Consider the following 23947-nt stretch of genomic DNA (forward strand, 5'->3'; position numbering starts at 1 on the left):
TGTATTTTATGGCACTGACGTGGTGACGTGCGGCCATGTGTAGGAACTCGAGTGGAGCGGGAGCTGCTGATAACGCAGCGTTTGTTTTGGTTTGGCGAGAGAGGGTGGCATGTCCCTCATCCCACTACAAGGTCAGTCATTACCCCAAGCCAGGGGCTGGTCGAGATAAGAATGTCTCCGTTATTTCCTTATGCTGCAAGAGTTCCACGTTCTATTTGTACATCTCCTACAGGTCTTAATGAAGCTGTGCGAATTTTGTATGTGTAGTTATTGTGGTGTGTCTGAGCTGATGTTACGTTTAACGGTGTCGCACGGATGCGAGACGGGATCTCGTGTTCTCATCTCAGCTGTGTGTGTTCGTTAACTTCTGCGTGTGTGTTTTATAAGTCTTTTGGAGAAATTCCAGTCCTGTTGTACACTGTATATTTTCCCAATATACGGGAGCTGTTAGTGTGAGTTGTGCGACGTAATTCCCTTCCTAATCTCATGTTTATTTCTGTTTGTTTACCTATATTGAGTGTGAGTTGAGCCTCTCCAAACTTATAACCATCTACAGCAATAATGAAACTTCTCCAGCGGACGCAGAGCGAAGACAGATTTATGCCAGTTCATGGCTGTACAAATTATAATGTATAAACTGTATTATAATCATTTGTGTTCACGAGTTTTTCATCAAACCTTATGTTAATAATAAATTGCTATTTGATATGAGATCCTACTTTAACTCACACGAGTGTAGGTAACAGTCGTAGGTAATATTCCTCCCTGCTTAACTTCATTTTAAAAGTCACATGAACAAGCCACGGATCTCTCACACTTAACAATGTTAAGATGTGATATTAGCGACCCATGATACAACATGACTTCCAATACAATCTTAGCATTTCCTTGACGGGTATTGGAGTCTGTAGGGCACAGTACTTGGGGTAATACTTACTCAAGAACACATAAAACCTGTCATGGGGTATAAATAAGAACCACCTGGACATGCTGGGATTTATGTCTTACAAGGACATACTGGTCATCAACACTGGTGCCTATGAACAATCTTATATACCTCATTCGAGTGCCTGCATCGCTTGCCCCCGCACGTATTATTCATTAATCATCATTACTAACTTCAATAGGGTTCACTACATCATCGTAGACACACATTACTAGCCTCACATCAAGAATTCATTAACATCATTGCAGATTCACATTACCTGCCTCACATCAAGGACTCAATAACATCATCACAGGTTCACATTGCTAGCCTCACATCAAGAACTCCCCAACATCATCACGGATTCACATTAATAGCCTCACATCAAGGCCTCAACAACACAATCACAGATTCATATTACTAGTCTCACATCAGGGACTCAATAACATCATCGCAGAATCATATTACTAACCTAACATCAAGGACTCACTACCATCTTCGAAAATTGATTTACCAGTCTCACATCAAGGATTCCCCAACATCATCGCAGATTCATATTACTAGCCTCACACGAAGGACTCACTAACATCATTGCAGATTCATATTACTAGCCTTAGATCAGGGATTCGCTAACATCACCGCAGATTCGTACTACAAGCTTCTCATCAAGGACTCACTAACGTTACCTCAGATTCATATTACTACCAACATCAAGGACTCACTAACATCATCACAGATTCGTGTTACTAGCCTGACGTCCAGGACTCAGTAACATAATCGCAAATACATATTACTAGCCTCACGTCAAGGAATCAGTAAAATCATCAGATTCATATTACTAGCCTTACAAAACGACTCATTAACATCATCGCAGATTCGTATTACTAGCCTCACATCAAGGACTCGCTAACATCATCGCAGATTCGTATTACTAGCCTCACATCAAGGACTCGCTAACATCAGCGCAGATTCATATTACTAGACTCACATCAAGAACTCACTAACATCATTACTAGCCTCACAACGAGGACTCACTAACATCATCGCAGATTCACATTACTAGCCTCATATCAAGGACTAACTATGATCATCGCAGATTCACATTACTAGCCTCACATCAAGGACTCGCTAAGATAATTATTTTACAGTTACAAATTACGATGAACAGATATTGCTATTAGGTGAGATGGAGTGGAAAGCAACTATGATCACCTAAAGCAATTTTAAATATAAACATATTTGAAAGTACAATATATTTATTTTTCCGTTCAATTTTGATACCAGGCATTTAAAGCTCATAAAATGCGTCATCAGCTCGTATACACAGAAAATTTTCCAAGTGAAATATGAGGCTAACTAACTAAACTAAAATGATGACTATTTACAAGTGTCTTATTTTCTATCTTACTCTGTATGTGAATAGACTATTAATCGTGAGGGTGGGTTAGAAAAATTAAAATTATTATTTGCGAATTGTTGAAATGTTTGAGTCTTAAAAGCAATCACAGTCTTTACTTGATCAATTCAGCAGCCAGAGGTTTGGTTAGATAATATTTTTAAAATCATTATTACGATTATCATAGACAGCATGGTGCTGCGATCGAATGGTTTTCCATGAAAAATACAGCAGTGAGGCTTCTCCCGAGTGCAAGTCCACATGGCTAGTTTTACGAGATATCCTATAGCTATACTCAACAGTGCTTATGCCTTTTAGCACGGATGCGTCAAAGCATGAGTTTCCGACTGATGATCTAGTTCGGCAATAAGGCTTCTACCCTGTATGCAACCGCAAATGTTTCCCAAGAATGGATTTCTGTCTAAAGGGCTTGCCACACATATAACAGGAATAACGCTGTGCGTGTGTCCGCAGGTGTTTAGTTAGGTCGTCTTTACGGCTAAAGGCCTTGCGACACATACTACAAGAGTATAGCTTCTCGCCTCTATGCTCCCGAAGGTGTTTGATTAGATCAGCTTTAAGGTTAAAGGCCTTTCCACACGTATTACACAAGTATGTTTTCACCCCTGCATCCGTACACATGTGCTTAGATAAAGCGGCTTTCTGTCTAAAGGCCGTTCCACAAATATCGCACGAGAACGGCCTCACTCTCACTCGTGTATGTGTCCGCATGTGTTTATTTACATTGCCTTTAGTGCTGAAGGCCTTACCACACATATTGCACGAATACGGCTTCACCCCAGTATGCGTACGCAGGTGCATAGTTACATCATTTTTCTGGCTAAAGGCCTTTCCACACATATTGCACGAGTAAGGTTTCCATCCTGCATGTGCCAGCAGGTGTCTGGTTTTATGTTCTTTCCGGCCATAGGACTTGCCACAGATATTGCATGAGTAGGGCTTCGCGCCTGTATGGTTTCGCAGGTGATTGATTAGGTTGATTTTAGAGGTACAGGCTTTGCCACAGGTATCGCAGTAGTAAGACTTGTCGCTGTTGAAGGAACGAACCTCTTTGGGTTTCTTGAGATATCGTCCGCCATCCTGAGGTGGAAGATCTGCGTAGCTAACCTCTGGGCTCGATCTATAGTGACAAATTGAAACCATGTGACAATTAGTTCAACAGTCAACCCCACTACAAGTCTCACACAGAAAAATGGCTACTGAGAGAGCTCGTTACTAATGACCATCACATTCCTGAGGGTGAACATCATTTCAAGTTAACGTCGACATGAATTTCAAAAGCACTTGCACCTTTTCTCTCGAATGCCTAACGTCCCAATATAAAGCGCAATAATCTTCGGACGAGCTCATGGACTACCTCATTTACAGAATGAACGAGAAGTGGTCTAGCCGAAGATGGTCTTACATCCGGCAAATATTTACCTATTGAAATACGCGAAACGACTGTCCTACATAAGGGACGGCATGTGCTTTGGAGTATTCATCTTGTTCAACCACACTTTGGTTTGTGGCAGGTGTGTAATTATTTTTTGTAAAAGCCCGTGTTGTCGTTTGAGAGAATCACCGAGTTGTGGGTACTAATAAATTTGAGAGCATACTTCGCCAACAGTCAACCATGGCAAATGGTTTATAAATATTATTTACTCCGACAGAAAAATACTATAACACTCTCAGCTGGACCGGGAGACAAGTGACTATCACTACGCAAAAAAGTACGAATAGTCAGAATGTGCGGCGAAAATGAGAATAATCATTTGTGGTTTGTTTTGAATGCCATGCTGTGCGCCGGGGCAATGAAATTTATGTACACGTGAATGAACGAAGATTTCGGAATTAGTGTACGTTATCAGTATTAGCGAGAATGTGTGTAGAGTTTTCTTAACTTTCGCACAGACACAGTCAGGTATTGTGGCGACGATGCGATAGGAAAGGCCTAGGAGTGAGAAGAAATCGGCCGTGGCCTTAAATAATGCAGAGCTCTAGCTTTAGACGGGTGTGAAAGTGGGAAACAACGGAAAAGTATCTTCACGGCTGCCGAAGTGGGGCTCGAACCAACTAACTCCCGAATGCAAGCTCACAGCTGCGCGCTCCTAACCGCAAGCCCACATCGCCCGATTTACAAGATACGGAAAGGAAATTGACGTACGTTACAGAAGTGCGACAGTCCTTGGAAATTCGTGACCGTTAAAAGATAGTACGATATAGGGAAGACAATACAAGGAATGATGGCTTTGATAAAAGTGAGTTTGAAAGATTGAAAAGTTGCCGACTTGAAGTGCGAGCTGGAAGAACGTGATCAGGATATTTACGGAAACGGGGCCGTGTTTCTGCTGTAATAGGAGCAGAATGTGATGCTAACATGTTTGCACAAATTATGGAATTTCGTAAAAGGTTCTTAAAAGACAAGCAGAAAATATTAGTTGACTGGAGAAAAAGCTGAAAACTTCTTTGTGTGGCTTATCCTTCAGCACCAAACGATTTCATAGAACAGGTATATGTAGAGTCTCTTGTGATGGATATATCCGACTAATTGCAATGAGCTCTTCGTCTGGTGCACCCAAATACGTTAGATGATGCGTTGCTCGGGCATTTTAATTCGAAGCTGCTACACAGACATCAAATCTACCGCAGCTTCGACGGCTGGACGAAAATGAGCGTCAGGATGGAAAGATAGAGAGGATTGTTTTAAAAACCCAGTGCAATGAGAATGGACAACCTCGAAGCCGGGAGATTCGCTGTTCAAGTTGTGGTGAGCTTGGACATGTCAGCCGCCGCTGTCATAAAGACTCAAAGACTCAGGAAAACTAAAAAGGGCGGGTGCTAAGGGAAGAGCAGCGCGTGTCAGCCCAGCTGCCCCGAGAAATGTGGTACATACCATTTCGTTCGTACTTCGCTTCTCAATATGGAAGACAAACTAACGTTTTCAAGGACACCGTAAAAGGAGACCTGAATCCTACGAAACTTATTGAAAACGACAACCGAAGACTCAGTGAACACGTACGGCGAGAAATAATTCAACATCAACCTGAGGAGCACGTTGGTAGAACATGGAGTAATAGTAGCTGATGTCACGGAAGATGTTACGGTTGGCATGGATGTAATGACTAAATGTGAGCTGACCTTGGATCTGAAACCAGGACGTTTGAAATTCGGAAACGATGAAGACATTCATCGCGTATGAAGCAGTCTATCCATTCAAATTATTTAAAGTACAGACGAGGCACATCCTCTCGGAAGCGATAACGTGATCGTGGGCCAAATGGATAACACAGAGCGAGAAGTGACGGGAATTTTCGAGCCCGTTGCCGAAGAAGAAGTCTGCCCAGCAATATTAGAGGGAACAGGTGTTGTAAATACTAAGGACCTACCCCAATCAGAATGATGAACCTAAATGATTTCCCAGTGTCATTGAAGAGAGGCACTCAGGTGGCCTGTTGTAATCCGGTATGATCCATTGTTCGTGGCGACACCACGGAGGATACACAGGATGGCCATCACCTTTCAAAATTAACTAGGACCTCGGACATACTAAGCTGACGCAGGATCAAAAGGACAAAATCGATGTAATATTGTTCAAATATCAAGATGTCTTCGCATTCGATAACTGTCCGTACAGCAGGACGAGTGTCGTGAGATATAAAAATAAACACCGGAAATATACAACCGACCAGACAGTGCCCACGATGCTCGCCACTATCAAGAAGAGAGGAGAATTGTTTGTGACATGTACAAGCAGGGTGTCACTGAACCGTCTAGTAGTCCATCGAAGTCACCGGAGGTTTTAGTGAAGAAAAAGGACGGTTAGACCACATCTTATGTGGACTAGCGACAGTTGAACTCCAAGACAATGAAAGACATCCATTATCCAGGATAGGTGCCACTCAAGACACACTGTCTGGATCTCAAGCGTTCTCGACATTAGATTTAGAAAGTGGATATTGACGAGTAGAAATGGAGGCAGAAGATAACACACAGCTTTCTCAACTGGTACGGGTCTCTGACACTGCACGGCTATGACTTTTGGACTGTGAAATGCACCAGCTACCTTTGAAAGACTGATGGAAACAGTCCTCCGAGATCTGTCGTAGGAAAAGTGCCTCGTTTAATTTGATGACGACAATCCAATAGGTAAGACAATCGATAAGCATCTATCGGAACTGGTGGAAGTCTTTACGCGACTGCAGGGGGGCAACCTGAAACCGAATGCAAAGAAATGAGAGCTCTTCCACGAAAAGGTCACTTATTTCAGATATGTCGTTTCCAAAGACTGTGTAGTCGTAGATCCAGAGAAGATACATGCAGCAAAAGAATGGCCTGTCCCCAGAAATGTACATGAACTCCGGAGTTCCTTACGATTATGCTCCTACTACCCATGTTTCGTGCCCGCGTTTGCCAACAATGCTAAACCGATGAACAGGACGATTGGAAAACAGCTTTCTAAAGTTGTAGCCGACAAAAAATTTGACAGGGATGAACACCTGCCATTTCTAATGGCATATCGGTCATTGATCCATGAAACGACAGGACGGACTCCGGCCTGTGTTCTCTTCAGAAGGGAGCTGCGTTCTCCCTGCGATCTGAAGTTCGGCAGTAGACCCGGCGAGCACCAGATGGCTGGGGATGACTACGTGAGATGTTGGGTCAGATTCACGGCCTCGATCGAAGAAACACAGAAGCTGCTGGTGGCCGAATGAAACATGCGCGCTGAAGAAGCCAAGGATTTGGTGTGGGTCTTTAATCCACGGAGAGGGCGAGGTCTGGGAGGGACCGTACGAGGTGTTAAATACTTTATATATCGTATTCTTAGACTTCCCTCAGGAATGCCAAAGGTGGTGCATTTCAATCGGTTAGCACCATACGAAGGAGCAAATTCCCTGACCAACGGCTGGTTGTGAACTGATCCAGGACGGAACAGCCTTAATGAGGGGGCAAACCATTAATCCTAATGAAATCTTGGAGGAGCTTAAAGATAACAAGCAGATGACGGCTCTTTCCCTAACTTTTGATGCTTTGACATCGTCTTCAGGTAATGCTGTCCTAAGCGTTACGATGGCGACAAAGAATATTGCTTAGGTTGTAGTGTTTTATTAAAATGTGCTGATATCCTGAAATATTTGAAACCAAATGCAAGTTGTCATGTCCATGCATATTCCTACAAGTGTTCCTTTGACACTACAGCTAAAGAGCATGAAAATCAAAGCTTAAACCACAATTCGATACAACAGGACATGGAAATGCACCGCAGTGTCGCACAGAAAATATCGAAATATGCATACCAAGCATATTACAGCAGCTATGGACAAGAAACGTGGGAGCTAGGAGCTGCCAAATATAGACTATGAGTGCACACAAAGACGGGAATCCCCATGCAGATTAGTCCAAATGCGGCCGAATATTGTACACTGGCAAGCAAGTGAATTTGGTAACGTTTAAATACCACGGCAGTTCAAGTGCAGTAAACATCTTTAACAGTGAGCACATCGAATGAGGCTGCCACTAAATTTCACTGCAGACGATAACACAATTGTATCTGTGATGAACCGTTCTATAATTTTAAATGGGCGGAAGAAAAATAAATCATCCGCTGGCTACACCAATTCAGTGCATTTTGCAGGTATCAGTTTCTTGGAAAAATCAACATTTTCTGGAAATGTCTCACTGTATAGAGCATCATCTCTATTTCCTGGCCAAGAATCAACCAAAGTAAGAATTCTATTCCTGTCGTGCAAATCCGGCCATAACCCTTCTTCCAGGAATACTTTCAAATACCGTTTTGTCATGTTTGGTGATTTGATAGCATATGCTTTGACACTGGGTAATTCAAGTGTCATGTTTGCTGGAAATTTCCCACTGGGTTCGGAGACAAGAACATACATGTGCGGAAGAAGGGTGCCATCTATTAAAGTAACAGGCATTATCATGTATGAATGGGTGGTTGCTGCAACTGAACCCACGGTACCATATATGGACTTTGCTCCCTTAACAGCACGAGTTCTCCCAGAACGTAACTCTTTACAAAATCTTGACTGGTCTGCATTAATTATCTGCTCTGGTGTTTTATACTCATCAATGAAACGCCTTATCTGCGTAATAAACTCACCTGTTTTCTCTTCTATATCAGCGGCAGATCTGCTGCCAACTTTATGCGTGATGTTGCAAGAAGCAATCTTGTTTTGTTCCCAAACCGCTGCAGACATTATTTAGAACCTTTGAATTTTAAGGTTTTGCTTGTGTCAATGTATAATTTGAAAGACATCGCCCAGATTCGTAGCGTTCGCTCGTGTTGTTATCGCACTGCACCTTCCTGTTTCTGCCAAGTCATTTCAACGACTTTTACAAATGGTCGTCTTTTTCATTTGTCCTATTTTGCCATTACGGTAGTGAATAAGACCCGAGGGATACTCGAGGAGGGCAGCATTGTGGAGGATCATATCCATGCTCTATTGGGAAAAAATAGCTAATTCCCTCCTTGGGTACTTAGAATTTCCATAAGTGGTATGTTCCGAGCTGTCAGCGGAGAAATGGTGTGGAATGACATTAGTAGACGAATAAGTTCGAGTGGCGTCTTTAAAAGTAGGAAAGATCACAATATGAAGGTAACGTTGGAATTCATGAGGACAAATTGGGGCAAATGATCATTCATAGGAAGGGGAGTTAGGGATTGGAATAACTTACCAAGGGAGATGTTCAATAAATTTCCAATGCCATTGAAATCATTTAGGAAAAGGCTAGGAAACAACGATAAGGAATCTGCCACCTGGGCGACTGCCCTAAATGCAGATCAGTATTGATTGATTGATTGATTGATTGATTTGTTGAGGAATAGATTAAACTATTTGGACATGGAGTTTAATTTCGATTTCATGCTTTATTGTAGGAAATAGACACAGTAATATTTCCAGGTTCGAATTCATTTGTGTAGCGATTTATACTTCATGTGTTACAGTTTCAACGATGATCAGACGTAAATATCCGCCTGGCAGTATGAACGATGTGTAGATAACATAACGTTGGGTCAACGATAGACTTAAGATGCCGCGAGTATTATATAACTTGAGGATGAGTAGACACTGTGAAGTTGGCTGAATGACAGGATTAACTCTCTACATAGCCAAGTCATAGGTTGGTCATTTTTCCGAATCGACCTGAACGATATTAGTGTTCCCAGTAGTGGATATTACCAGGTTTCGGCATTATTCTTACCAGACGGGAGGTGCTCAGTAGTGGCATGAAACCTGGCTAATGGAGACTGATACTTACTGCTTAGCCGCGTGTGTTCAAGTTCGATGAACTTTCGTTTTCTATTTGCTTGTCTTTAAGATTTATTGTTCGGCTGTCCGGTATATTATGATGGTGTCGTGTGTTGACACTTAGTTCATTTATGTAGGATTTACACTACGAATGCGGTTTCAATTCGTCAGCCATAAATATATTTTATTTTCATTTCTCGTTATTCACGTCATGTCTGTGAGACGTTGACCTACCGATCACTTGTAGTTTGGTTTAATGGGACAAGTGTAAGTAGACAGATTTGTAATTGCAGTCGTAGTTAAAGAAAATTGGAGGGATTTCCAATAATCTTATATTGTGGACTTGTATTTAAGTAATTTAACGACGTAACTGTTTCATAACCTGGAAGTTGGTTTAGTAAGAACTTTTCTTTAACTTCAGTGTTTGGCATTTCTTCTTAATTCATAAAGAATTAATGTTTCCTGCATTTCGCAGTTTTCTTCCTCCAGAACGATGTAACGTTGGTGCTGTTGCTTCCTGTTTGGAGTGATGCATATTCCTCTGTAACTGAAGGTCATGACATGGTGAAATTTGTGACAATTGCTGTTAACTTGTAATGAACACCTTGCTTTCAAGTAATATTTCGCAACAATCTAAAGCAACTGATAGTCGATTTGGTTCGATTAAAGATCCATTCGTGGGGTGTTCCAATATCCAATAGGATAGTTGACTGATGGATATCCGTAATTATATGTAAATCAGGAATTCTACTTGTTGAAGGTCAGATTTCCCGCGGATCGCGTGCATTAACTCTCAATTATCGTTTGGATCAATGGTGCCAGATTTTCAGGTTTTATTCTGGTGTTCCGGTTTTTGCTGTCCACGAATTTAACACTACGATTTCATTCCTTGAAAGACAATAATTTTAACTTCCATGTTATACATTGTGAATGCTTTAAAACGTTTGGCCACTCATCTTGCCATTTTAATAAATAAATAATTGTGACTTACATTGAATCAATATTTTAGTAAGCACGTTTTTGCTCCTCATTTGAAGTAGTTATGCTCTCCTCAGAACCCTATTGTTTGGTCAATGAAGTGACAGAAGAAAGAACTCGCAACGACCCCAAGATCCAAGATTACGATGTTGCTCTACTGAAGCAGCCGAGGCAGACGACCAAAGATGGAACGGTAAGTTCAAGGGTTCAGTATCCCATTGATTAATATACTTCTCAAAGGCTAAATTGAAGTCAGTAGTTCAGAAATTCTACAGAATTGATGTCAGCCTTGCAGAAGCAGGCTGAATGCTGAAAGGCATAATGGCCTGTAATGATTTACAAAATTCTCTCAAGATCACAGTATGCAGGCTATTATTCTTCACAAGTTGGAGATGACAGATGGTGATGTGTTGCTTTCTTTGCTTTCTTCAGAAATTCTGGAGGAAAACTACTTGAGTAATTGTACCAGTATTTCTGGTTTTCAAAACAGAAATAAAATCCACACTTTCAATTGACGTTGAGTATCTAAACTGATTTTGGTTCTTCTTCAAAAGGCGGAACACACGTTCACACTCAGCATTGCTGTGCAGTAGTCAGAAGCCTGGATATCCTATCACACTTAGGAACACCATCAGTTCCACGAATGTTCATAAAGCGAGCCCAATAGATGTCATCTATCAGATTCTCACTCTCAACAGTACAACAGTCATCAATCTGAAGAGCTACAAATTGGTTCTGAAGCACACTCATTGCATCCTCAACAGACTCACTGTCCTTCCTCGGCAGCAATGACGGAAATCTTTCTATAATAATTGTACAGAAGAAAACTGGGCATCTTCAATTTTTTGAAAAATCTGCACATTCTGCATGTTTCAGTACTTCATCATTGAGAGGGAACCTGTTAACAATACACTCACATGCTGTGCAGAAGTGAGCCCTGGCAGATGAAAAGAATGCTGATTTATCTCCATCAATGTCTTCACCAAGTCCATTCTCTCAACGCCAATGACTAGCTCATCACTGTCTCTCTGATATTCTATAGAATGGTATGGAACTTTTAATAAAAGGGAGTTTTTGATCACTTTTGGTTTAAGAAATCTGGAAAGCAGCTGCTTTAATAGGTTTGTTATTAGTTCTAGTAGTTTATGAATGTGAGGCAAAGTGCTCTGAACTGTAGAATTGAGATTCTCCAATAAAGGAATGACAACATACAGGAAGGCACAGTATGCCTTATTTAGGCCTGGTGACAGAACCATAAAATAATTCCTTCACGAGTTTGAATAATGTTCTTATTCTTTATCAAGAAATGTCAGATTTTGAGACACATGCAAATTTTTGGAAGCGACCAATACTGATGACTCAAGAGTTTTCTTTGGAACTACTAGGCTCAACTTTTGGGATCGTAAATGATATGCACACTGGGTATTAACAAGCACCTCATCTTTAAAGAAACCACGTAGTGGATCCCATTGCTGTAACAGCCTTTGAAGACATCTTGTGCAAACATGTTTCAGTCTCTTCTTCATTTCCTTGCTGTAAAGCTCTTGGCATTTCATAAGGTGTTCCTTCCTCTTACAACTCTATTCTAAATACTGTAATAGAAGATGTTGACTGGCAGTTCAGCAACATTAACAGGCAAACTGCTTGCAACTTTCTCAGCAGCCAAGTTGATCAAATGGCATGAGCAACCCAGTATGAAGACAGATGATTGTGCTTCCCTTAAAACTAAAACATTTTTGATTTGGTGTTTTTTAACACTCTAACTGTGAAAATACCAAATTACAAATATTACATCCCATTCAATCACCCACTGAAGGCAATACTGAGCACCTGCTTTGCCACAAAACAGGTGATGACAATAGGGAAAGGCTTAGCATTACTATTATTGTTTCCATCTTGAGCTAAGGAAAATGGATCATGTTGCATGTAACCTCCGACCTCACTTCTTGAATCCGTAGCCATTTCTTTTAAAATACGACCACAGCCATATTTTTTACCATTTCTGAACTTGGAAATATTATCCCAAACAGAGCACCAGCACGATCAGCAGCAGCCAATGGGATATTATGATCAAAAACAAATGAGGTGAACCAGAATTCCGCTCTTACTCTATCAATGTCAGTTTCAGAAGAGGTAAAAAACCAATTAATTTTCTGACTGTCATCCTTTAATTTTGTATGGAGATGTACTTAACAGATTTAACGTGATATATGAATTTTGTTCTTCCTCCTTAAGAAACGTTTATATCACACGAGCACATAGAAAAGAAAGTGAATGTTTCGCCTATCCATGATCATATAAAACAAGGAAATTCAGTAGAATATGCCTCCCTAAAAGATTAATAATATATTTTCTTCATTAAACTCATTACGAACACCACTAAAAATACTAAATCACTTACAAATTCATCACACAATTCCACGAGTTTCAGAACTACTGCCAATGTTAGTCACACCAACACACAAATGAAGTTTTCAGCTGCTATGAAGCACGATGCAGTTACTAAAGTTCTTATATATAAATTAATAGCCTGTTTTCTTTCACTGATTTCTTTTCATCAAAATCACAGCCTGCTACTTGTGTGCGAATATCTCAGTGAATGAAGTAGCAGTTGAAGTTGAACAGATGACAAAAGCTCCATGATAATCGATAATGTGAATATCGATACATTTACTGGTCGAATTTGGAACAATGCATCTCGTATTACCAGCTACTATCGAAAGTCAAATAAACCAATTCGACTGCAGAAAGTGAAAACAAGCATGGATATTCAAAATCCATACAATAACATTGTTTAGTTCAACAAAAATTAAAGGCATTTAATGTAATCCACCTATTCAATAGTTTTATTTTCACTTATAATGGTTACAGAAATAGACTATTAGTTAAATATTAAACTTAACTAGTTAAATAATTAGTTAATTAGTTAGTTAGTTAGTTATTTAATTAGTTAAATATTAAATTTAACTAATAGTCTATTTATATAACCACTATAAGTGAAAATACAGTATTGAATAGGTGGATTAAATTAAACACCTTTATTGTTGTTGAACTGTAAATTTTCAATACGGACCAAAATGAGATTTATAACATGTAATAAAATAACATTGTTTACCCGTACAACCGTAAAACTCACTCAAAATCCAAACATTTTATGAAAATACCGGAATACTTGGCAGGTATATTAGTGGAATGGTAACATCGTTAGTGTAGCATCAAAGTCTGTACATGTGTCCCCACTGCAGAGCGCTCTAAATATTGTAGGAATGAAGAGACGGAAATACAAATTACTTGGTTAAAATTGGAATCCGTTTAGAACAAGCAGATGGGAAAAATCAATCGTAACATGTACTGGTACTTCCCAATTGACTCTGTATACCCAGCATTTATAAGGCAATGTGGGATGGATGGCTTCCTCACAAGCAAAGTAGTGGGAGGCTTGACCTCGTGTTGTCGTTGTTGTACTCTTAAGAGAAGATGAGTGAACAAATGAAAGGAGGATTTGATTCCAGATATGACAGGCAAGACATCTGGATCATCACACAAGATATTGCCACCTCAAGACAACACAGGGCAGAAGTTACAACAGTGGTTTTTATGTCATACATTTTGTGGCATATCACATCAAGGAAAAGGTGCAATACTTTGAAGCAATTTTTCTGTACATAATTAGGTTTTTTGGTGACAAGTGATTTATCAGATTTCAAATTAGATTGTCAAAAAATGGTATTTTATGTTGTAATGATGAATATTTGCCAGGAAGCAGTTATACAGCTGTAACACGCTACTTGACTGGCAGGAAGCACTGGACACTGGCAGAACTACTTTGACAAAATTTCAATCTTGGAAGTTCTCCATCTAACAGTCCCAACCACCTCTGCTGTCGCCAGTCCAAAGAAGGAAATAGACGTTGCCGAAGTCCAGGCTGTGCGGAAGGAGATAAAACCAGGGAAAGCCACGGGTATCGACGATCTTCTGGCAGAGTTTTGTTCTCTCAATGGTGGAATGCAGCAGTGTGGCTAAAACATATTTTCAACCAGTTCGTCAAAGAAGTTCAATACCAACAGATTGGCGACGGAGCATCCATTAAAAAGTTAGGGAAGCCCTGTGAATTTTTGTAATTACCACCCGATCAGACTTCTGAGACACGCAATGACAGTTTTAGAACAAGTCCCCAACAAAAGGATTAGCGACTTAGCCAAACTTACAATGGCCAAGCTGAATTTGTGAAACATTGTGGCACAACATCTGCATCCACACTGCACGGCTGTTAGGTGAGAAACGCCCCGGAAAGAATAAGATGCTTCATGTCCACTTTCTGGACCTTGAGAAGGCTTTCCTTTGAATACCACATGACCTAAGCTGCTCAGCGCTACGGCGACATGGCATTCAGGGAACCTTGTTATACAATTGCTCTATATAAAACAAAGGAGTTATGTTCAAACTGCCACGGGAGCGACGCATGACTTCTGCAGAAACCCTGCCTTATCACCACTGCTGTTCATTCTTGTGATGGGCATGTTATATCAGACCTGAACAAGCCAATACCATAGACACTTCTCTATGCTAAAAGTGTCCTTATGGCTGCATAGAATAAGCTTCATCTCCAATGTCGAACAGAAAACTAGATCAATATGGCATGCACCTCAACACAAAGAAGACCCTCGGGAAGTTCGAACCATCCACGTTGACGGTGAAGGTACACCACAAGTAGATAAATTTATGTATCTTGGCTCCACAATCTCTGACGATGACCGAATTACTGATGAAGTCAACTTAAGGATATACACAACCTGGTTGATGTGGCGAATACAATGAACGCCCTTGCGACCAATGGAAGAAGTACTATCTGAAATGTAAGATCTACCTGTTGCCATTGATGCTTTCACGGAACATGAGATAGCCGTGACTACCTGCCTCATATTCATATCACCACAGATCGAATTGCCAAGGTCCTCCACAAACACAATATAAAAACCAAGTTTGGCACCATCACTAAAATTGCCCACAGTCTGGGTAGAAGCAAGGAAAACTGTCCCCACTTTTACATCCTGGGGTATACAAAATTCCCTGTACTTGTGGTACGGTATACATTGGCCACATATACGGGTCCATTGGTGCACGTATCAAGAAATATGAACGTAATATTCATTTCAACCAGCCAGACAAATCAGCAATAGCTGAGCACGCTCTATCGTCGGGTCATGATGTCATGTTCCAAGATGATCGAGCTCTTACTTACACTAGACACTACAGGTCCAGGATTATACGGGAAGCTGTGGATATACGTAGAAATCCTAACTATTTCAACTGGGACACTGGCTAAAAATTAATTAATACCAGGTTGCCAGCCATTAAGAATTTACGTAGGCAGTTATTTCATCTCGGTGTTTTCCAAATTCGTACATTCCTCTTCGCCACATGTTTCATTCCAGACTTGTGTCAATGTCATATCTTACATACACATGTTATGTGAAACTCTCAGACTGATTCTCATAGTTCCATAGGGTTCTTCTTCGAACACTGGCACTGTAACATATCCAGGGAGCCATCTGGTGACAAATGAACATACCATTTTCACTTCTATTGGGCAACGTCTAAATTTAAACCTCATTGTTTTAGAAGCCTTTCCTGTGGACAGTCAAGATTTTCTTCTGATGATGGAGAGCAGAGTTCTCTGCAAAACGTAAAGAATTTCACCTAATGTTCTTGACACAGCATAAGCCCAAAAGCCTATATCCTGTCATTTTCTATGGCACCAAATGTTGGCCAGCTACAAAGGTGGTAGAACGTCAACTAAGCGTCATGGATAGGAAGATGCTTAGGTGGAAGGCTGGCATAACTGGACTGGATCACATTTAAATTATGTTATTAGGAAACATGTTGGCGTTGCACCGCTGATATATTGTCAAGGTAAGCGTATACACAGGACGTCACAGGAAAGAGGCACAAGGGACGAACAAGACAGCGAAGGGCCAATAAAGTGCACAATGACCCGAAACCTGTTAGACTACATACAGACATGGCCAAGAATGAACTAACGGGACACAAGGAATCACAACACTGGACTTTGCCAGCAGACAGGACAAAGGCTGAAGAAGAATAACAAGCAGCAGATCAATGAATATAACATTGTAAAACATGGGGAACAATGGATATTTTGCACATCCTAGCATTCAAATTAATATGTTCAAATTCTCTCAGTTAAAGCCTGTGTGCAATATCTCTAAAATACTTATTATCACAAAATAGTGTTTCAATGACAGAACACTTGCTCAATTTGTTATTAATGAGTTAGAGGTAGCATTGTTTTCTTGGTGATGTTTGTGATAGTTCTATCACAAAATTAAGCACCAAAACCATAGAAATCTGTCACCATACTTAGGCTATTGATCCATAACTCGCCTTATCCACGGCGCTTGTCGTTCCAAAACTCACCTTATACATTCAACCAATAGGAAGGGATACTTTCAGCACGTGACTCACGCTACTATTTACCCACGTTTTATGCCAGTCTTTCCACTCTTTGAGTTGTTCTCGAACTGTGTTAGTCTTTCATGCAGTTTTGTGCTGTGAACAGAGAAAATATTGCTCTTGTTGCGGAAGGTATATAAAACTTGCTAATACAGAACAGTTTCACATTCAGGTCTGCCAAAAGACATTCTTGAATGTATTGCATGTAAGCAAAGATCGGGTTCAGAGGATTGCCAGAAATCACTTCACGACAGGGAAACTTCCTACAGAAAAGAGGGGAGGAGCTAGGATCAAACCAGAATACACTGAAAGGAGGCACTCCGTGAAACATTTCACTGAAAGTTTGCAGTGTTGTGAAAGTCACTATTGCCGCGGAAAGTCACCGGTCAGACAGTATCTACCCGGAAATTTAAGCATCGCTAAGCTTTACAAAATGTACAACAACAAATCGCCTGAAGAACTCAGGGTGAAGCGGTGGTTCTTCCGTGAAACTTTTACGCACCGCTAAAACATAGGATTCGGAACACCAGTTACTGACGCTTGCTCAAAGTGCATAGAGCTCAAGTTTGAACGTACACTGACTGACAGAGCAAATGCAACACCAAGAAGGAGTGGTTCGAAAGGGATGAAAGTTGGGGAAAAAACAGAGACGGCACGGACGAATAATTGATGTTTATTTCAAACCGATATGCAGGTTACACAATGCGCACGGCATCGACTCAGTAGGATGTAGGACCACCGCGAGCGGCGATGCACGCAGAAACACGTCGAGGTACAGAGTCAATAAGAGTGCGGATGGTGTCCTGAGGGATGGTTCTCCATTCTCTGTCAACCATTTGCCACAGTTGGTCGTCCGTACGAGGCTGGGGCAGAGTTTGCAAACGGCGTCCAATGAGATCCCACACGTGTTCGATTGGTGAGAGATCCGGAGAGTACGCTGGCCACGGAAGCATCTGTACACCTCGTAGAGCCTGTTGGGAGATGCGAGCAGTGTGTGGGCGGGCATTATCCTGCTGAAACAGAGCATTGGGCAGCCCCTGAAGGTATGGGAGTGCCACCGGCCGCAGCACATGCTGCACGTAGCAGTGGGCATTTAACGTGCCTTGAATACGCACTAGAGGTGACGTGGAATCATACGCAATAGCGCCCCAAACCATGATGCCGCGTTGTCTAGCGGTAGGGTGCTCCACAGTTACTGCCGGATTTGACCTTTCTCCACGCCGACGCCACACTCGTCTGCAGTGACTATCACTGACAGAACAGAAGCGTGACTCATCGGAGAACACGACGTTCCGCCATTCTCTCATCCAAGTCGCTCTAGCCCGGCACCATGCCAGGCGTGCACGTCTATGCTGTGGAGTCAATGGTAGTCTTCTGAGAGGACGCCGGGAGTGCAGGCCTCCTTCAACCAATCGACGGGAAATTGTTCTGGTCGATATTGGAACAGCCAGGGTGTCTTGCACATGCTGAAGAATAGCGGTTGATGTGGCGTGCGGGGCTGCCACCGCTTGGCGGCGGATGCGCCGATCCTCGCGTGCTGACGTCACTCGGGCTGCGCCTGGACCCCTCGCACGTGCCACATGTCCCTGCGCCAACCATCTTCGCCACAGGCGCTGCACCGTGGACACATCCCTATGGGTATCGGCTGCGATTTGATGAAGCGACCAACCTGCCCTTCTCAGCCCGATCACCATACCCCTCGTAAAGTCGTCTGTCTGCTGGAAATGCCTCCGTTGACGGCGGCCTGGCATTCTTAGCTATACACGTGTCCTGTGGCACACGACAACACGTTCTACAATGACTGTCGGCTGAGAAATCACGGTACGAAGTGGGCCATTCGCCAACGCTATGTCCCATTTATCGTTCGCTACGTGCGCAGCACAGCGGCGCATTTCACATTATGAGCATACCTCAGTGACGTCAGTCTACCCTGCAATTGGCATAAAGTTCTGACCACTCCTTCTTGGTGTTACATTTGCTCTGTCAGTCAGTGTATTACTGAAGAATGATTTAATCTTGGAACTTAGAGTACACATACCAAGGGCTGCAGCATTTTTCAGAAAGCTCCAAGAAGAAAGGGACAGCATGGCAATATTTTCAATTGACTGCCAAAAAGAATCTTGTGAATCCAAAAGTTCCAGATCAAATTGCCTATTGTACACTTATAATTTTACCATTGTGTGGGGTACCTCACATGCCAGGTTGACAAAGGAGAATGTTTTTACATACACATGGATGGAGCATGAATTCAAGAAGGGGTCTAATGAAATGTCATCTGCAGTTTACCATCGGTTATCACAAACTAATTTGTCAAACTTCACAACTATACGACTTTGTGCGGATGGCTGCGGAGGACAGAACCGCAATTCAACAATGATTGCAATGTGCTCATATTTCTTGACACACACACAGCTCCGCCTAATACAGAAAGTGCTGAATTGGTCTTTCCTATGACAGGCCACTCATTTCTGCCCTCTAACAGGGTATTTGCTCACGTTGAGAGAGAGATACGGAAATGCCCTATAATCTGTAATCCAGCAGAATATGAAGACATCTTTAACAAACATGCTGAAGTCTTCAAGTTTGGCAGAGACTGCTCGGTGAACAACTGGAAAATGGTTGCTGAAAATATGATGAAAAAACCTGCATCTTTAAATTTTCTTCAGTGAAACAATTTGTTATTAGCAAAGACTCACTGGGAAATGTCACCCTTAGGGAAGAACCTCATTTCAACTCAGACATCGGTTTAGGAAAATCGGTAGTGAAAAAGGGAAAATGCCTGTAAGATATGTTAATGCCACCTGAATTACTGCCAGGAGTAAACTTGAATCCCACCAACATAAAGGACGTAAAAAGTTTGCTTGAAAAACATTTTGGAATGGATTGGGAAAGGAATGAGTTGCTTTCTTTTTATAAGAAACTGTTCACCTGAATTTCTGTAGACGAAAACAATCTTGTTGAAGAAACAGAATGTCTTTGTGATGGATCTCAAGAGGAGGGAAGAGATTTGAAAGTTTTATTAACAACAAAGTGATGTTTTATTGTTCAAGTTACTTCTATTGCCAGTGCAGTGTAGCCTATAAAGGAAGAATTCTCTCCAAACATTATGGATAGGATGTAAATATGATAAATCACACTGCTGTGTTTAATTTATTAGTGAATATCATTATACTGATAGCAAAAAGGTGTAGGGTATTAGTGTACTGGTTAGTTTTGTTACAACATTATATTCTCAATTCTTTCACTTTTCTTGTTTTAAAATAAGTAGTGTGAGGTAATATATTTTGATTTCTTCGGATGCTACAAAACTCGTCTTATCCAAAATACAAATGTAATTTATTGACGTTATACTATCTATATTTGTAATTCTTCAGTAAGATGACCCTATGACATTGGACTTGAACGTGTCGTAATACATTTAAACAAGTGAGACTTATATTACAAAAATTAGAGGTTTTTCGCTTTTCCTGAAAAAATCAGTTATGGTGGATAAGACGAGTTTTGGAACGGACCGCCTCAAATATGAAGACCACGGAGGAGTGGAGAAAGTGGTCAGCTCAGGGACATGTGACACACTACAAGTGGAAGGTCACCGCAGCACTAAGTGGCTAGCTCAGTGCCATATATCTCTCAACGTGGAGGCTAACTTCAGCATTAAGTGGCTAGCTCAGTGCCATATATCTCTCAACGTGGAAGCTAACTTCAGCATTAAGTGGCTAGCTCAGTGCCATATATCTCTCAACGTGGAAGCTAACTTCAGCATTAAGTGGCTAGCTCAGTGCCATATATCTCTCAACGTGGAGGCTAACTTCAGCATTAAGCGGTTAGCTCAGGGCCATATATCTCTCAATGTGGAAGCTAACTTCAGCATTAAGCGGTTAGCTCAGGGCCATATATCTCTCAACGTGGAAGCTAACTTCAGCATTAAGTGGCTAGCTCAGGGCCATATATCTCTCAACGTGGAAGCTAACTTCAGCATTAAGTGGCTAGCTCAGTGCCATATATCTCTCAATGTGGAAGCTAACTTCAGCATTAAGCGGTTAGCTCAGGGCCATATATCTCTCAACGTGGAAGCTAACTTCAGCATTAAGCGGTTAGCTCAGGGCCATATATCTCTCAACGTGGAAGCTAACTTCAGCATTAAGTGGCTAGCTCAGTGCCATATATCTCTCAACGTGGAAGCTAACTTCAGCATTAAGCGGTTAGCTCAGGGCCATATATCTCTCAACGTGGAAGCTAACTTCAGCATTAAGCGGTTAGCTCAGGGCCATATATCTCTCAACGTGGAAGCTAACTTCAGCATTAAGCGGTTAGCTCAGGGCCATATATCTCTCAATGTGGAAGCTAACTTCAGCATTAAGCGGTTAGCTCAGGGCCATATATCTCTCAATGTGGAAGCTAACTTCAGCATTAAGTGGTCAGTTCAGGGCCATGTGCCTGTCCACAAGTGGAAGCTAACTTCAGCATTAAGTGGTCAGTTCAGGGCCATGTGCCTGTCCACAAGTGGAAGCTAACTTCAGCATTAAGTGGTCAGTTCAGGGCCATGTGCCTGTCCACAAGTGGAAGCTAACTTCAGCATTAAGTGGCTAGCTCAGTGCCATATATCTCTCAACGTGGAAGCTAACTTCAGCATTAAGTGGTTAGCTCAGTGCCATATATCTCTCAATGTGGAAGCTAACTTCAGCATTAAGCGGTCACTTCAGGGCCATGTGCCCGTCCACAAGTGGAAGCTAACTTCAGCATTAAGCGGTTAGCTCAGGGCCATGTGCCTGTCCACAAGTGGAAGCTAACTTCAGCATTAAGTGGTCAGTTCAGGGCCATGTGCCCGTCCACAAGTGGAAGCTAACTTCAGCATTAAGCGGTTAGCTCAGGGCCATGTGCCTGTCCACAAGTGGAAGCTAACTTCAGCATTAAGTGGTCAGTTCAGGGCCATGTGCCTGTCCACAAGTGGAAGCTAACTTCAGCATTAAGTGGTCAGTTCAGGGCCATGTGCCTGTCCACAAGTGGAAGCTAACTTCAGCATTAAGTGGTCAGTTCAGGGCCATGTGCCTGTCCACAAGTGGAAGCTAACTTCAGCATTAAGTGGCTAGCTCAGTGCCATATATCTCTCAATGTGGAAGCTAACTTCAGCATTAAGTGGTTAGTTAAGGGCCATGTGCCTGTCCACAAGTGGAAGCTAACTTCAGCATTAAGTGGTCAGTTCAGGGCCATGTGCCCGTCCACAAGTGGAAGCTAACTTCAGCATTAAGCGGTTAGCTCAGGGCCATGTGCCTGTCCACAAGTGGAAGCTAACTTCAGCATTAAGTGGTCAGTTCAGGGCCATGTGCCTGTCCACAAGTGGAAGCTAACTTCAGCATTAAGCGATTAGCTCAGGGCCATATATCTCTCAACGTGGAAGCTAACTTCAGCATTAAGTGGTCACTTCAGGGCCATGTGCCTGTCCACAAGTGGAAGCTAACTTCAGCATTAAGTGGTCACTTCAGGGCCATGTGCCTGTCCACAAGTCAGCAATTAAGAAATATATTAATCTTCATAACATGCTCTAATGCAATTTGGTGCCAAATTCAAAAGGAAAACCGATTAGACATTTTGAAATAAGTCATTTAAGTTGCTGCATGATATTTGTAGACTACTGAAATGAGAGTCAGGAAAATACAGCGCAAGAGATGAGATGTAAAGGAAAAAAAAAGTACAAGGGAATCTGAGGAGCCTGTCGACTGGATCCTTCAGAAGCATCTAAGACTTATGCCATTCCATGGACTAAGCTACTTAGACAATGAACTGTCCTCTGCCTTGTATATCAAGAAAAATGATTACAAGCACAAGTCTTGTTGCTTTCCTGCTTAGAAAGTGCCTCTCCACAATATATTATAGGAAGAAGGAAGCAAAATTAAACCCCATCCGAAAATAGAAATATGCAGTGTGGAATAATGATTTACATAAGCAACATTTATATTGGTGGTCATATTACAGGTTAGCCTATTGTGTCCTTTTACACAAGAATTACAAAGAAACAGGAGAATATGAATCATGAAGAGTTGATATATTAGAGCACTCTCCAGTTGTGTGCATGGCTCTTCTTTGAGTAATGAGATATAAGCCAGTACTGGACAGTTCTGAGGACTGAAGTGAATATTTCTTGCCACTAATTGTGAATGTACAGTAGGAAGAAGTCAATGCACCACACATCAGATGAGAAGATGCAAAAAAAAAAAAAAAAAAACACACAAATGAACACTTCAAAATTCATTATTTCATTCACGATGGTGGTTTGAAGTTATGACTAGGCCATGACTAGGTCGTGACTATCCATAACAGATCCTGCCAAAACAAGCCTGGGGGTGAGAGTACAAGTCTGAGCTTATACAATCATTTCACAGGGAGCTCAAGAGTAACAATCGAAGATCATTTTATGCAGAACCAGCAAAGGTGTGACAGCAAAACCTAACTAGCAAATATCCCAATGGCACACCCACAGTTAAGACGACACTACTGGGTTAAAAGTTTGATGACAGGATATATAGCGGTGCTACTCTGCTGGCAAATTAGGGTTATTTATGATAATTTTTGCAGTTTCTCTTTCACCAAGTAATTGTTTTTAACAATCTACTTTACAAACTGTTATAATCACAATTCTGAAATAAAATTAATCATTACATTATTATTTGCCTACATTTGTGAGATTAGTAAATTTACTTACGTGAAGAATTACAGCAAATTTTTAGGCCACGTTAACAAATTTAAAACTTCTCTTGTAGCTGCCCATTTGATTACTTTATACTAATTATGTGAATGTGTTTGCAATGAAAACAGTACAAGCACTTGACTGACAATGAGCACTAAAATGAAAAGTAGGAAATGGCAACAATTAGCCAGTATGACCATAACACTGGATCAAATCAA

At 41.5% G+C, this 23947-nt stretch overlaps 1 protein-coding gene across 4 annotated transcripts in view; it reads right to left on the bottom strand.

Annotated features, from left to right (window-relative positions):
- LOC136875111 (zinc finger protein 501) overlaps positions 1-23947 on the bottom strand; it is a 106486-nt gene that overhangs the window by 16796 nt on the left and 65743 nt on the right. For 3 of the 4 annotated variants that reach the window (XM_067148840.2, XM_068227994.1, XM_068227995.1), the window contains one exon: positions 2196-3462. In XM_067148840.2, coding sequence (XP_067004941.2) covers positions 2697-3462 — 766 coding nt within the window. In that variant the 3' untranslated portion in view covers positions 2196-2696. Of the gene's footprint in view, positions 1-2195; positions 3463-17008; positions 17141-23947 lie in introns of those variants that run through there. The other variant, XM_067148841.2, reaches the window with a different exon arrangement.

This window comes from Anabrus simplex, chromosome 5, assembly GCF_040414725.1.
Source record: "Anabrus simplex isolate iqAnaSimp1 chromosome 5, ASM4041472v1, whole genome shotgun sequence".
Classification (NCBI taxonomy): domain Eukaryota; kingdom Metazoa; phylum Arthropoda; class Insecta; order Orthoptera; family Tettigoniidae; genus Anabrus; species Anabrus simplex.